This window comes from Teleopsis dalmanni, chromosome 1 (assembly GCF_002237135.1).
Source record: "Teleopsis dalmanni isolate 2A chromosome 1, ASM223713v2, whole genome shotgun sequence".
NCBI lineage: Eukaryota > Metazoa > Arthropoda > Insecta > Diptera > Diopsidae > Teleopsis > Teleopsis dalmanni.
This window is the reverse complement of record NC_051846.1, coordinates 25,409,478-25,426,086: the sequence shown is the minus strand read 5'-3', so window position 1 is coordinate 25,426,086 and position 16,609 is coordinate 25,409,478. Positions and strand designations below refer to the sequence as shown.

General features: G+C 28.9%; 5 protein-coding genes across 5 annotated transcripts in view; 2 read left to right on the top strand and 3 right to left on the bottom strand.

Annotated features, from left to right (window-relative positions):
- Nucleotides 1-1,567: 1,567 nt before the first annotated feature.
- LOC119678346 (transportin-1-like) lies at nt 1,568-8,028 on the bottom strand. Its single transcript, XM_038090170.1, has 10 exons — nt 7,992-8,028; nt 7,552-7,672; nt 6,725-7,396; nt 5,568-6,665; nt 5,339-5,509; nt 4,564-4,735; nt 4,407-4,502; nt 3,954-4,029; nt 3,574-3,748; nt 1,568-1,889 (listed from the first exon to the last, which is right to left on the bottom strand). The coding sequence occupies exons 2-10, from the start codon at nt 7,648-7,650 to the stop codon at nt 1,782-1,784; spliced, it is 2,667 nt and encodes an 888-aa protein (XP_037946098.1). The 5' UTR covers nt 7,651-7,672; nt 7,992-8,028; the 3' UTR covers nt 1,568-1,781.
- A 265-nt stretch (nt 8,029-8,293) lies between these two features.
- LOC119678435 (vesicle transport protein USE1-like) lies at nt 8,294-9,478 on the top strand. Its single transcript, XM_038090292.1, has 3 exons — nt 8,294-8,710; nt 8,766-8,959; nt 9,024-9,478. The coding sequence occupies exons 1-3, from the start codon at nt 8,568-8,570 to the stop codon at nt 9,383-9,385; spliced, it is 699 nt and encodes a 232-aa protein (XP_037946220.1). The 5' UTR covers nt 8,294-8,567; the 3' UTR covers nt 9,386-9,478.
- A 2,522-nt stretch (nt 9,479-12,000) lies between these two features.
- On the top strand, nt 12,001-13,062 carry LOC119678514 (60S ribosomal protein L18). The gene is made up of 3 exons (XM_038090410.1): nt 12,001-12,102; nt 12,251-12,337; nt 12,473-13,062. The coding sequence occupies exons 1-3, from the start codon at nt 12,100-12,102 to the stop codon at nt 12,947-12,949; spliced, it is 567 nt and encodes a 188-aa protein (XP_037946338.1). The 5' UTR covers nt 12,001-12,099; the 3' UTR covers nt 12,950-13,062.
- A 1,368-nt stretch (nt 13,063-14,430) lies between these two features.
- On the bottom strand, nt 14,431-16,532 carry LOC119673136 (folliculin-like). Its single transcript, XM_038084370.1, has 5 exons — nt 16,073-16,532; nt 15,475-16,008; nt 15,148-15,409; nt 14,653-14,755; nt 14,431-14,587 (listed from the first exon to the last, which is right to left on the bottom strand). The coding sequence occupies exons 1-5, from the start codon at nt 16,439-16,441 to the stop codon at nt 14,467-14,469; spliced, it is 1,389 nt and encodes a 462-aa protein (XP_037940298.1). The 5' UTR covers nt 16,442-16,532; the 3' UTR covers nt 14,431-14,466.
- Nucleotides 16,517-16,609, bottom strand: part of LOC119678496 (putative glycerol kinase 5) — a 4,447-nt gene continuing 4,354 nt past the window's right edge. The window contains exon 6 of the mRNA XM_038090355.1: nt 16,517-16,558. Within this exon, the coding sequence (XP_037946283.1) occupies nt 16,517-16,558 (42 nt within the window). The remainder of the gene's footprint in view (nt 16,559-16,609) is intronic.

Below are 16,609 nucleotides of genomic sequence, written 5' to 3'. Positions count from 1 at the left end.
GATGCAATACAATTAAAAGTAAAAATTAAATTACTTATCAATTTAATAAGGAATATTTATAAATTAAATTGAAGAAAAATAATTTTTGCTAATTTTTCTTTTATGATTAAACAACATAAATACACTGTATTTATATTAAAACTGCATACACACACATAAACCAAAGCACACGTTTTTTTCATCATTTATTTATATTTAATATTATATATATGTAATGAATATATATGTGAATATACACCGGACGTTTGCTTATAACGAAAAGTAATTATTTGATTCAAGAACCGAAAAAAAAGAATTGTATTGTTTAGGGAGTGCACATTTTCAATATTAATTAAGATATAAACCGGTAAAAATGTTCTTATAATATTTTGTTCCAGAAGTTTTAAATAAAAAAAATCAACTTTAAAAAACAATTTCTTTCAACTCATAATTGATAATAAATATGATTATAAATTTGAAAATTGTTTTTAATAAATAATGAATAAGAGTATTAAATAAAGCTTCTACGAAAAAAAACTTTTTGAAAGAATTTGAGATTTTTGTGATTAAAAGATCTTTCATTTTGAAGGGCCTTTCGCATCCAGTATTTGTATTAGTATTGAAAATTAACTTCTCTCACTCCCTTTATATAGTTATTTTTAGGCTGAATCAAAGAACAAACTACGAAAATTTTAGAATGTTGAAAGGGAACAGTCCGCGTAAATTTTCTATACATATACGTACATACACATATATTAATATATATACACAAATATATATATATATAAATGTAAAGATACACAAACATATACAAATATACATATATGCATATATCTATATATATATATATATCTTCACTATACATTAATTGTTATATATTTGGTAATAATAATTATTATTAATTCTATATTTTATATTTATATTTTTATATATATATACTAATTAAAAGCTTCAAGTAAATTTGCAAGTTATATTAATTTTCTTAATTGTGTTTTAAAATTATTTTATATATGCTTTACATACATATACATACATATTAATAATTTTTATATATAAAATATAGGTTGTTTATCTAACAGGATTATAATAATTAATATTAGTAATTAAAGGCTACGTTATTTTTTAAAGTTTATTTTTTATAGCCAATTTTAGTTTGTAAAATAGATGACTTTAAAGTAATTTGTGTTTTTATTTTAAGGTTTGACCTTTACTTTTAATATATATTTTTGTTTTATATTTTTATATTTCATGCTTAATGATTTGTTTTTTCTTTTATATAAATTTTTCTGATATATTTCTCAAAAGCAAATCATTATTAAATCAAAACTTATTTGGTCGAATTATAAGCATCTCTTGATTTTGGCGTTTAATTATCCCCTTGAGTACTAAATTTTGTATAATTTTTACAATTTAACTTGTTAAATATACCCCAACCCTGCTACATTTTTCCCTATTCTAACAAACAAAACGCCATATTTAAATTCCCTATAGAACTCCTAGCTACCTCTTGTATTAGTTTCTACAGCAGGGCACCCCAAAAATTATGTCAACCGTTTAAAATCGTTTTTCAGGCAAAACTATTTTTCTCTTCAACGTTACACAGTTTTGTCTGCTCTCGACTTCTTAATATTTCCATTCAAAATTTAAGATGTACATTATGTTTTCAACGTCCCTAAAACGAAATATCCGACACTCATATATTATGTCATAAGAAATAAATAATCGTGTCGTCACTCCTATCCCCCCAAATGCTCTTTTTCATTTCTTTTTCATCATACTGAGCTTTTGTATAATTTCTACGTTTAGATATTATACATTGCCACCAACCGCTCAGAAAGATTTGGTGGGAATTGTTCAACAAAACGACGCCAGTTTTCATCGCCGACTTGAGTTTTAAATCCAAGCAATATCTGAAAAGAAAATAATCGTTACTTATTTATGTCATTTTAATATATATTATATTCTTATGAATAATAGATTGATTAAATATAAGTTTAACCCTGAAGAAGCTGGTAGCTATTAATAAGTTAAAGTAATTTTTACTTTAGTAATAAGTTAAAAGTAAAAAAAATCATAACAATGAGATATAATTATATAATAATGGAATTATAAATTACAAAATTTATTTGTCTTCTCCACCATTGCAACAGGGATCATTAAACAGGGGATTCAATTTTCTATCACAGTTCTCTAAACGGCCTAACACATTAACAAACATACTATAGCACAAATTATTCTTAAAGGCATATTGCTTGACCTTTTCTTAAACTAATGCCAAATTTTGTTACAGATGCCGTACGTTTAGATGTTACAGATGCCGTACGTTTAGATGTTCCAGAATAAGTACTTAAGGCACTTCATATGGCCTGCTCATATACTTTCTATATCAGCTGCCTACTATATCCCTGTGACGAGAATTCAGAAAATAGAAATGTAAAACTGCATTAACATTTCTTTCAGAGATGCTTAACAGTCAAAAATCGTTCTAGATATTAAAGGACTGAACTCAAGAACTTTAAAGCAACTTGACTGTTGTATCTGTAGAATATGTATATATTCCTATTTAATATATTATATATTTCAAGTCAAATTATAAGTAGCAATTTCCGCCTGAAAAACACTGTAGTGAATGTGTAAAGTAAGGCTAAAATAATTTTAACAAATATAAGAAGTAAAATATTTATTGGAAATAAACATTAAAAAAATTACTTCAGTTTTAGTTACAGATAAAAATATAAATTTTTTAACTTAACACGGAAGTAGCTACCGCGCTCATGTATTTCGACTATGTTACCACGAGCGGCCGGGTCTACGTCCCGGAGCCACTCGTCAACCTTAACTCGATGACCAAATGCCGTTCAACACCCCCCAAAGGAATTTCACTAGTAGGTCCCAGCGGGTTACAACAAGAACAACTACAACTATATCATATGCAATGGTCTTAAATTCATGGTATTTAATACATTTATATAATATTTCTAATAGTTTATAACATTTAAAGTAAAATAAAATATTTTCAAACAGGACAAAGTTAACAGTAATACAGAAATATATTTTCTCCTAGTATATTAACAGCGGAATACAAAACTTTTTGAAACATATCATACAGAAAATATTTCAAATGAATTAGAAGCTTATTATAAGTAATAAAATTGATTTTCTAAAAATATACCCTGAAAAATATTAGTTTTATAAACAAAATTTCAGGTTATACACCTCAAAAGAAAATTAATAATTATTATAATCAATATACTATGGCACTTTAATATCGTGGATTTTATTCTAAATATAATATTTTTCTGGTATATTTGCTATAAATTGTATAAAAACAATTTTGCATTGTATTAAATGGATTCATATTAATTACAAACTAAACCCCTTTACTTTACTTTAGAACAAAATAAACAAATGTATGGGAGCTAGCTAAAGGCAACAAATAAACAAAATAAAAATGTTCCAGCTAACTGTACTTAAGGCAGGAAATAAAAATAAGGAAAACCAATGGAAAAATATGTAGAAATCGTCTGTATAACCACATTTTGGCTGATATATTCAAAATAATATTTAAAATATTGTATATAAATAAAACAATACCTTTTGTATCATTTGGTGCAGATCTTGCGGAGGATTTACCCATGAAGCTATTGCATCACAAAAGAATATAAAATCTTGAACAACACCTGCTGGATTGTATGTTATCATGTGACACATTCCTCGAAAGGCTGAATCTTTTTCATCATTATCCCGTATATGACGTAAAGAAGTACACCTATAATAAATTATAAATATTAATGCATATATTATAGAAATTGTTAATAGAAATGAATGTCACACATTATCTGTACAAGCAACATATAACATTTACAAACAACAAAAATTTATGTTAAACATAAATATTGTCTTTAAATGCATTATAAAATAAAAATCAATTAGAAAAACATAACATAAGAAATTATATATAAAGTGTTACACACCACTGTCGTACAAATTCTGGCAAATAAGGAGCCACTTCACCTGGGCACACAAAACCTAGACGACCGATTGTTATTGCTAAAAAACAGAAAAAATAAATAAAATAAAATCATAAATGTATGACTTATATTACATCAATTTAAATGTCAACAAACCAAATTAATTATTTAAATATACGTATTAATAAAATATTACATAAAAAATTTGCGAATGTAGGATGCACTTTAACTTAATGTATGACGTTTAAAATTAATATTAAATAAAATTTTAATAACATTAATAGCTCTTAAAAGCACAAACTTCTAAATATTTTTATGACACCTTCTTTTTATAAATAAAAAACAACATATATTGTATATTAATACAGCTGTCCTTTAACTGTTACTCAGTGTACATATATATTAACATCAAATAAATATATTACAAATTAATATATTTTAATTATAATATCCTACCAGTGTTTTCTAATAGTGTTTTCGGAGTATTGGGACGATTAATAATTATAAAAAGTTCCTTAAGCACAAGATGTATATACTGGCGCGTATCATCACCTAAAATATTAATAAACTTTTATTATAGACAAAATAAATTTTTATTTAAATATTTTCATACCAAGTTTCATACATATTTCCCCAATTGCCCAAGTAGCGTTATTACAAACCGATATGTAATCTGGATTTAAATTTTGACCCAAAATTGGAAAAAAATCTGACATAAACGGATGTACATGTTGGAAACATGCTTTAGTTAAATCACCAAGTAAAGCAAAAGACGATTGACGCACCTACAACACATAAAATTTTATAAATCAAATATATTTTAATTGAATACATATTAAGGTATTATTTTTAATCGCGATATTAATCAGATATATAAATCCAATCAAACCATTTAAAAAAATTGTACTAGAAATGTGAAAAATAATCTTAGTAGAACGAGCAATGAATTATTTTAAGAATAATTTATTTTGAATCAATTAAGTTTTTTGGCTGTCTATAGAGTTGTTTCTAGTATTACGTACAGTCCACTAATTATCATTGGACTGTAAAAATATTTATTGATTTCAATCAATCTGACTACAATTGTCAGGCTTACAAACCGTCTAATTAAAAGCGAAATGACTCGCGCGTTAAAATTCAATACGCAGTAAAAAACTGTACGATTGACTCAATCCAAACGTGCACGTCATTTGCCTATAATTTGACAGGCTTATATTTCTTATCCTAGCATTTATCCTGATAAGCATTGAAACAGCTATATGATCAGCCAAAAAATTTAAATAATAATTTAAATTCGTTGTTATAATTCCTTACTGTTCTAACTTTATCTTTCTTAAAATCCTTAATTTTACATTTAATATTCACATATTTTTTAATTAAATACCCACCTCAGGTAAATTATCTTGCATGCATTGGAATAACAACACCATTATATTACTATTAGCAACTAAGGATTCAATGTGTCCATCAAGTCCTTCTGCAAGTCCAGACAACAAATCTAGTGCTACAATCATACGCTCTTTATCGGGATGATCAAAACCGGGATTTGTTTTACAAACCTTAAAGTATGACCGTTGTTAAATTATAAGTAAACTGACAATTATTTTTTTTTCTTACCATATCTTGATTGATAGTTTGCTCTATTAGTGAGATACAGCGTCTGTAAACAGGATCACAATATGGTAAAAATCCAGATTGGAGTGCTGTAGCAATACTAGATAAACATTCAAGCAGTGGAAACAAATCCTTGTCATCATCTTTTAACAAGTTCCATTTGTCAATTAATGGTGGCATCAAGATATCTATATATTGTTGCTTATTCAAATGATGACCAACGGAATCGGCCAATGTACCAACAGCATCGTACAAAATTAGTAAATTTTTATGTTGATATTTTGAGAAAGCAAAAACTAATGTTTTCAATATATAATCCAAGTAAGGTACTAATTCAGTACATGCTTCCTCCTCCAGTGTTGCAAATGCGGAGCATGCTGCTTCCTGCACTCTTTTATTTGAATCAAGTATACGTTTCAGAAGTTCTTCCATTAATGGCTTTAAATATTGGTCATGGGGTTGATTAACAACCCAGTTCGCATAACGAGATAAAGTCCAGCAAGTAATAGAACGTACCAAAGCTTTTTTGTCCGAAAGTGAAGTAATTAAGTATGGTATTAATTCAGGTAAATGTGGTATCATGCCTTGCATGCATCCTTCAGCAATTGCACCTAGTGCAAGCACCCCACTTTCCTTAATTACCCACTCTTGATGGAAAAGTGTATCTTTTAATATGGGCAATACAATGGGTAAGCATTCTTCTCTAAAAACATTTGCTAAGACATCTAAAGCAGCTGCACTACATTTACGTAAATTCCATTCAGACAAAGAACTATCATCGTCGAGGCCATCGTCAAATTCATCGTCATCATCATCAAGTCCAGACTCCCCTGACTTAACAGTGTGTGTGCGAGACTTATGAAAACGTGGACGTATATCTTCTTCTCGATCTGGCACCATATCATCCTCCTCAACATTTCCTTTTAGCAAAATTATATCTATTTCAGAATAACGCATACCACGAACAAGAATTGGAGCCAACTGTGCTAAGTAAGGAGCCAACACTTCTTTGCATATGCTTTGTTCCGCTAGAGTAAGCCAAAATTCAGACGCTTCCAGAGCAACACCTTCATCCGTGTCTTGCGTACGTATCATCATGTACTATATAAAAATATATATTATTATAAAATAAGTATTTAGTATAAATGAATTTTGTGTACCTCAATTATTTGTGGCATATGAGGCAGCAATCGATCCATGCGCACTTCCAATAACATAACTAAACCATGACATACATTCTTCCTCACTTCATGGTCATCATCTGACGATAAATTAAATAAGCTTTCTATAAACGAATCAATATGCACCATTAGAGCTTGAGAACGATTGATAATAAATTGATTTATGCAAGCTATAGCATGAGATCGTATTTTCGGACTACTATGACTGAAATATTGTAAGAATTTTGGAATCATAATATTTAAGGGTCGATTTAGTACGGCTGAGTCAAGTATTTCCGCAGAATCCTCACAAATCTTTTGTAGCGCACTAAAAGCTCCTTCGCACACATTATAATCCTGTGAGTCAAGCATGTCACATAAGGATGGCAATAATTGTGGCCAATTTTGCAAGCCACCATTGCTGGCAATAGTTGTGATTAAAATACCGACTGTTGCTCGAATCAGAGGCGAGGGATCACCAACCGCTTGTAGGCACTCAAATTTAATATATTCAACAATCTCTGGTTGCAAATTACAGCCATGTATCCGAATATTATTTTTCAATATTAAGCCGCTTAAGCTGCGTGTAGGCTCATCCTCAGTTTTAAGTTTGGTTAATACATAAATTAGATAATTATTAAAATCTGGATATTGATTCAATTCCTCTAGTTTCTGTAAAATATATATAAAAATAATTGTATAATTTTACAATAGTTCATACAGAACATATATAACTACTTCATAATATTTTAAATATATGAAGACTGAGAAGAATACATAAAATAACAAGTGTAGACAATTAAATGCATATTCCATTTTTGACTTACCATTTGTACTGCCATTTGTGTGGCTGTATCTGGAGACTGAGATTCTTTCAGAATCGTGATTATTTGTTGCAATCCTTCAGCCTGCGGTTCCCACGTCATGTTTGCTTAAATAACTTTTACGCTAAAAATGAAGTAAAACATTTTCAAATTAATATACAAAGACAAATCAAACGAGGTGTGTAAAAATATATTGATTTTTGATTATTCATCATTATTACGACAAACGATTTTTTTGATCTTTAATGGAAATACATATTATGTATAATTCCGTATAAAAGTATACATTTTATTATACTAAATGTTTGAATTACTTTTCAGAAAAATTGCAAATATGTATGTGCATATATAAATGCATATGTCATGATAAGAACAAAAAAAAACCTTTACAATAAATACAAACAAAATACAAGTTTATAATAAAAAAAATTTATCTTACTTACTTAATGTATTAATGCAATCTTTTTTTTAAAAAATCCCACAATAAAACTTATATTTTCCACGCTTTTTATATTTTCTCCCTGTCTGTCTGGCAGAAAATTTTTTTTATGTGAAGAACTGCAAAATGGTTTTCTGGCTTGTCAGTTGGTAGTATTGCTATTTCATTTTGTATAATTATCTTGAAAAAATGAAATAGATATACTAGTGAAAAATGACAGTTGACCTTTGTTGTCAATTTTTTTAATAAAAATATTTGATTGATTTTATATAATATTTTATATGTGAATTTAGTTAAAATAATATAAAATAACTGTGCAATAATGTTCACTTTAAATGTGTACTGTTTTATAAATAAAACTAAAATTATAAATAATTAAATTTAGAATAACCACCTGTTCTCAAACAATAAGTTCAATATTTCACGACAGAGGGCCTGTCAAATGTATTATGTTTCATATGACGTTCTTTTGTTTACAATCAGAAACTAAATAGTTCATTGTCATTCGGTCTAGGTTTTATGTTTATGCGTTTGTGACGTGTAAACCGAATTTGATTAATAGAAAAAAGTATTTAAAAAAATGGTAACCAAATTAAATGTGAATATACGAACTCTTTTATCTAACTGTGAAGAATTATCTAAAGATGAAAATAATTACTGGCGACTGCGAAAATTTATCAAATCACTCGATACCATGATAATTGAATTGCAAGAATATGAAGAGTAAAGGAATATAATTTTTCTTAACATATTGCAAAATGTAAATTTGTAATTTTAGTTCATCAAGTAATGCTAAAATACCAGATTATGTTAAGAGATTGGAGAATTTAAAATCCATAACGAACTATTCAGAGGCAACTACTCAGCTACGTTCTAAAATTGGTGCAGAATCTGGCGATGACGTTATCAAGGAAGTCAGGCAACTACAAAATGCAAAGCAATATACAGAGTTAAGAAAGGAACTATTAAATGGTTAAGAAATTAAAAAATTTATATTATGTAAAACTAATATTTTATATTTTAATTAATCACATAGAGGACACGCTACGGCGTAGAAAACCAGATGATGCACAAACGGCTGATAATATGAACGAAGCGGTTAAGTATTACAATGAAGCACAGGAAAAAATTACAGAGCATATGCTTTCACTGACTCGTAATCTAAAAGAACAGACAGAAACAGCAAATCGTATTATTAAAAAGGATACCGAATTAGTGTCCCGTTCAACTGGTATGGCGGATCGAAACATTAGTTCGTTACACAAAGAAACTGAAAAACTAGAAGATCATTCACGAAATGCGTGGAAGTGTTGGATGTGGATAATGATTATGTTCGTAATTTTTGTATTTATTGGTATGGTACTCTTTATGAAACTAATGAAAAAGAAAAAAGTTTAAATTTATATCAATTATTAGATTAATACAAGTGAGTCGTACTAAAATATATTTGTCATTAAAGCAATAAATTCATGTTAAGTGTTTATAGAAGAATTGATTGTTATAATTTTAGTTATTTTTGATGCTTTATTCGTATATATCTAAAATGACCAAAGGTTAATTTTTACTCTATTATAAAAACAAAAAATTTACTATTACAAATATCTAGGCAAACAGTGAAATAATTATAAGAAAAAATGTATAAGCTTGATAAACATATTCTTAATATATACAAGTAAACACATAATTGCTTTTGGAACAGTATACAATATGATTAAGAAAAATGAATTAAAACTTACATTTAAATTTGTTTAAGAGAAGCTTATATATGGCTATTTTGTTGTTATTTTTATTGACCCTTACTTAGTTTGTATTCGGCATTAAGAGGCAATTGAAATATTAAAGAAATTAGTGCAATCAATATAATAATTGAATGTGTATTGCTAACAGTTTCGTAGAATGCAATACGCTTTGAAATCAAATAAAACTTGATATCCCCAAGAGGTTTTAGCTACCAATTTCATTGATGCATACGAAAGAAATTTGGTTGGTTTTTTAACTCCACTGAATGCAATTAAAATTAGAATAAAAATAATACTGTTAACTTTGGAACTCGCCGTTTGAGTGTAAGGATTTGTAGGATTTTCTTAAAATACAGCTCACAAGTAAAAAAAATTGAAAATAACATTGTCTCCATATAGTAGCAGTAAAGTCGTTCACCTTTTCCGGAGGATCCTTCTGTTTATTACAAAGAGCCCTTAAAATATTTTTAAAAAATATAAGTGAAATGTACAACAAAAAATAATATTATATGTGTTATAAATAGGATATAAAGAAAAATAAGAGAACCTAGAAAAAGTGTTCAGCTCTAATTATGTAGGTAAATTTCATGCCGTTACACAATATTATTTATTATAAACTCTAGATAAACTACATTTTTAGTTAAATTTATATTAAAATAATAGGAACAAACAATATGTTGTAGTTTAATTTTTATTATCGTTTTTAATTCGTTAATCTGGAGTACGATTTGTACTTGAGCATTCCGTTCTTGTAAGTGATTAGTGCTCAAAACATATATTAGAATAAACAGAGTTAATTGAAACTAAAATACACAATAAAGTGTCAGGTAACAGTACTTAAAACTCGAAAAATATGTAATAATAATACATAACATGTAACTGCTAATTGCAGTTACCGGAGCCACTGATACTTCTTAGTTAAAGTACTGGAAAGTACAATCTAATATAGACAGGTATACAATAATGGCTACAATAACGACCAATTTTATCTGAAATAAATTTTTGTTAATAAAAACTAACTGGTTGCCGCAATTTTATGCTCTTTTTGGTCATCAACCAAAAGTATATCATAAAATAAGAGAAATAAAATTACTTAGTACTACCGTGATTTCATTGTCTCATTTAAGCAGCTCATTAAGATCGGGAATGAAGATCATTTATCATACAAAGCGCCTTAATATAAATAAGTTCAACTGATTTAAGGCGAAAAATATCGAATTAAACTTTTAGAAATAAATTTCCCATAAGGGAAATTACCATAATTTGAAATATTTGTCATATATTTTATAAGTAAAATGTAAACAAACAAGATATTTTACATGCATACATCAGCTTATGCCAATGGAAACAACCAAATTTTAATTTCATTAACATAACTATTTTTAGCTGCAGTGTCAAGGTAACTTTAAGCTTTTTTTGGGACATAAGAAAAATATATGTTATCCAACGAGTCATAACACATATATTAAATTTGTATTTGCGCTACTATTTTAGTATTATAGTATTATTTGATTATGTTTAATATTAAGTTAAAGTTAAATATTTTTTAGGGAGGTTTCGAAAAGTAGTGAACTACAACAACAAAAATTATTTTTATATTATTTTAAGTAATTTAATTTTTGGCCGATGATACATCTGTTCAGAATATTGCCAAATATTCATCATCAGTGATACTAAAATTATTTCTTGTATATAATTATTCGTAAAAAGTTTTGAGACTTCAAGTACCTTGGATTGAATTATTAAATAATTGATTAATAATTTTTGTGTGAATCTACATAACAACATGCATATTTGCTTCTATTATACACAGATTTTGATTTTTACTACTAAGTAGAACTGCTTTTGATCACTCAGACTAAATTTGAATAGAAATTACTCTCATTCTTAAATTTTTAATTTACATTTACATTTAGGCACGGTGCGAGTTTAAGTCAATTGAAATAAAGTAAACTGAAATTTCATGGGGATTTTTTTTACTGCATTCATTTAAATATTTATTTATTGCACTTATTTATTATTTCTGGTTAAAAATTTTTAAATTTATTTATTGGACATCTTACAAAATTTTCTCAATGGTAACACCTAATTTACTTAATTTTTATCTAATTTATCCTACTCCAAATTCGCTGCCATACCAGCATAATTTACTATTTCCCTCAATTTACTCGAACTCGCAAACGGTCTTAGTCAAAAAATAGGATATCTGAAACTTGCAAGGTAAATTCTTTTATGTTACCATTGGGTTAAACATCGAGATGACATTTAGTAAAGTATTAAACACACCCCATGAAACTTCTTGACAAATGAAGAACTGTCAAAACAAAAACAGTCCTACCAACGTTACGTCTCTTTCTTTTTCCGGTCGCCAAAATGGTAAGACTAACAGGAAAATTGCCAAATATTATTATGTTTAAAATCATCAGCGTATTTAATAAATCTAAACATAATAATATAAATGCAATGAAGTGAAAAATTTGTTTACTATGTGAGGATGTGAAAATTTAATTTGTTTGATTTACAGGGTATTGATATTTGCCATAAATACGATCGTAAGGTTCGTCGGACTGAACCAAAGTCCCAGGATGTATACCTACGTCTGCTTGTTAAGGTAAGAATAATAAAATCATCTAATACTTTGGAGCAATAATTTGGGTATATGCTTATCACTGTTCTAAGCATAGATCCAAATGCTCGTAAATTGTTTACAATGAAATGAAATGTTTTTTTTTCTTCTTTGTTTTAGTTGTACCGTTTCTTGCAACGCCGCACTAACAAGAAATTCAATCGCATCATTCTAAAGCGTTTGTTTATGAGCAGAATTAACAGGCCACCAATGTCTTTACAACGTGTCACTCGCTTCGTCAAGAAGGCCAAACAACCTGAATCAACCGTAGTTGTTGTTGGTACTATCACTGACGATGCTCGTCTTCTTGTTGTACCAAAGATGACAGTATGTGCTTTACATGTTACACAGAAAGCACGTGAACGTATCTTAAAAGCCGGAGGTGAAGTATTGACTTTCGATCAATTGGCTTTGAAAGCACCCACAGGCAAGAATACTTTGTTGTTGCAAGGAAAACGTACGGCACGCACTGCACACAAACATTTCGGTAAAGCACCTGGTGTGCCACATTCACACACTCGCCCATACGTACGATCAAAGGGACGTAAATTTGAACGTGCCCGTGGACGTCGTTCAAGCTGTGGTTACAAGAAGTAAACTTATTTATAGAAGATTGGCGATCATTATTTAAACGCATTGAAAAAAATTTTTAAGTGCAAGACAACAAACATCTTGAATAAAATGAAAGCTTTTTTTTAGTTCCAAAAAGTGTTGTAGTTAATTATTAAATAATTTAATTTTCATATTTCTGAAATAATGGAATTTTAAACCAAGAAAAAGTGCTTTTTTTAATATGTAAAATTAAATGAAAATTCGGTTCTAACCGAAATGGAAATTAATTCTGAACACAACAATACAGAGGATCGTTCGAGTGTTTAGATGTGAATTGTGAAGGTTTTATGTGTAGTAGAATGCATAATAACACCTTATCTAAACATATAAGAGCTTTAAGAGACTTTATGGACTAGTGAACTGAATGGACATTAGCGTCAACTGAAGGTGTCAAAAAAGCTAAAAATGCGGTTCATGAAAATCCTGCAAAAAAAAGGTTGTGAAACCATTGTTGTTGAAGTATAATAAATTTATTTAATTTCAAGACAAAGGAAGATAGCTTTAAAGGATGAGAAGTTTTATAAAAGACAATTTAATTTTAAAAAATGATTAATTAAGAGATATGGTCCATTGGAGATATATATTCATAGTTTGCTTACGTACACAAAAATAAAGGGAACGTGCAAATATTAACCATAAGCCTGTACAAAAATGATTAAATTCGGGATAGATCTCTCTGCGATATTTAAGACATAATTTGTGCATATTAGTTTCATAATAATACGACCTGAAATTGTCGTTTGGCAGAAGTACATTTAGCCCCACTTTTATAATGTACTAACATATGTACCTGACCCATTTTGAGTTATAATTATGTTCCTGCCACATTTTAAAGTTAACATCACAGCAATTCTCTATTTAGCATGTTAGCAAGCTCAAGTATTTCGGTTCTGTAACTTGGAGAAGTTCCTTCTGTGCAATCATGCCGAACTTAAAAACGCCCTTCACATGTATAATAAGTTCAACTGCGAGACAATTATGTATGCTTCTCACGTATACCTATCCCAAATGGTTTCCAATCAGTCCTATGCAAACTGAAAAGTATTATCTTTCCGATCTTAACAAACTTTACTTTTACACTCGATTGGTTAATAAAATGGAGATCTTCACATCTAGGTCTTATAATTAAAATCTTTTATTATTCAAGACAATTACTTTAATAAAAAAATGGATTAATTATTTATAATATATTCTTAAATCTGAAAATCCATTTAATTTTCTTCATTATAATAAAACACCCAAAATCACCAAACAAATATTCGTTAAGTATATAAAATTTTTAAAAATATTTTTCTATAACTGTTGATATTAACTTTTTTTATTGTACTTTATAATAAATTTATTTTTTATTATAAAGTAAATACTTAAAGTCGTCCAATTCTTTATTGTTGTTCTTTAAAGTAAAGAAAATTAGTTTTGGTTGAGTTTATTTGATTAGTTTTTTAAATAAACTTAAATTAATTGGAAATGTATTTACAATTTTCAAATATAAAATTTATATATTAAGCAAGATGTGCGCTCCAATAATTTATTAAAGGCTGATCTTGTGGCTGGATTCCAAGGACCTTTTTAAGTTTAGTTTGCCCTGTTGTTGACTTTGCACGGTTTAAGCAAATTATTTTACTATAAAAACCAAAATAATCAATATTTATTTAACATTAAATGTATAAATGAATTATTTCACCTACTTTTTCCATTCTTCGATCAAAACTTTAGTCTGTTTATTTAGTACCAGCTCTGTAAAGCGCGTCTCATTGACTGCTTTAATTAGTTTAACCATTAAATCGGGCCCTGTTAATAATTTTAAAATAAATTCATTTTCTAATGTTAAATTTTGTCGAAAGTAACGCGTTTTATAACGGAAAGAAACTATTTAAAAGTTGGAAGGGTTCGCATAGAAATGAAGTGACAACAACAAAAAATTTTATTTATTTTATTGAAGTTTGGCTGACTATAAAATGCTGTTTCGAGTATTGCCAAATATTCATCATCAATAGTCGGGAATTGGAATATTTCTTAAGGCTACCCATGATGAGTACTTGACAATACTCGAAGCAGCATTGTATAGTCAGCCAAACTGCAATAAATTAACTTAAATTTTTTGTTGTTGTCTACATTTCTCTTCGAACCATCCTATCATTTAATTTTATTTTTTTGTATAAAATTAAACATGTTAAGCGTACATTTACTAGGTAATTCGCCAGGCCATTTTACTGAAACTTCAAATCCATCCATTGATTTGTCTAAGTAGTCAATGCGCAACACGGAACTGCAAGCGATTGGAACGGGTATTTCATTAGACACAGATATTATTTTATAATCTGAACTAATGGAGTGCTGATGCTGTGCGTCAATACGCATCAAGTTGTGCATTTTGTCGGGTAATAATTTTCTTAGACAAAGCATAAAATTAAAAGTACGTTCCGGGGAACCACGTACTATAATCTGGAAATAGTATTACGTTAAATTCAATAATCAAAATAAATACATGTGGCAGGTATTTGGCATACCTTAACCCCTGTAAGTGCACAATAGCAAACTGTAGTAAATAAATCATTTCTCACAACTTGTTTAATGTGACGCAGTGAATAGAATTCTTCTTGTTCAGGATCGTCAAGGGTTTCTTCGAATTTCTGTATCATTGGTAAAGTTGTTATATTATACGTTAATCGTTGTTTTGGCGGTTGACCACTACTTTGTGGAGGTAACCACGGTAGATTGCCGAATGTGACATGTTCCGTTAGAAACCGCGAACCAGCTAAGAGTACCCACGAAAAATGTGAATGTAATATTGCGTATATATTATCTTCGCCAGTCAGTTCAACAAGAGATCTTGGCGTTTGTACTAGCAATTGTGCACCAGATAAACGTCTCTGACGAGGTGAGTCTTTAGCTTCTTCATCTTCTTTTATTTTGTGCGCGGATGCTTGTATTTCAGATGAGATTCTTCGCAAATGTTCAGCTAAAAAAGGTTTTGTATTTAGCAAGAAATATTTATCTTTCATTAATATAATAATAGAAAAGAGTTGATAAAATCCTCTCGCCTAAAAAAAATTTCAGTTAAAAATATTGTATAAGCAGCGACGAAAATTCAATTTTATACATTACTTGTAAATCGCTAACATGAAAAGTGTGACTTAAGACATGGCCCTGAGTTGAGTCACCAAAAAAGACAAATCCGCCGTCCTTGTTGCAATTTATCTCTGAACTTAAACTTTGTATTGCAGCATATTTCACAAGTGTGGCCACTTCCGGTAGAGCAGCAGTCTGTGTACTTAAAAATGTAGCACCGCTTTCGGTATCCTTGCTGTACAATGCATTGGACTGACCCAAAGAATTGCAAGCTGCACACAGCTTATTATTAATTTGTTGGTCAAGATGTAAATCATCAAGCTTTGAGCGTAACGTCAATGTGCAGAATATTGGACATGGTCCATGTGCTTGGCAAAAATTACACAATGCAATTACTGCATTCATTTATAATACTTATTTTTTGTTTAATGCGTAAATCTTCAATAAAGTTTGTTTTGAATGCAAACTTGTCAGCTGCTGTTAAAAAAGAGTGCCCTGCCGATATTTTGTAATGACAGTACCCTACACACAGCAAAAAAAAATTCATTTGGTAAGAAGTGATTTGTATGTGTA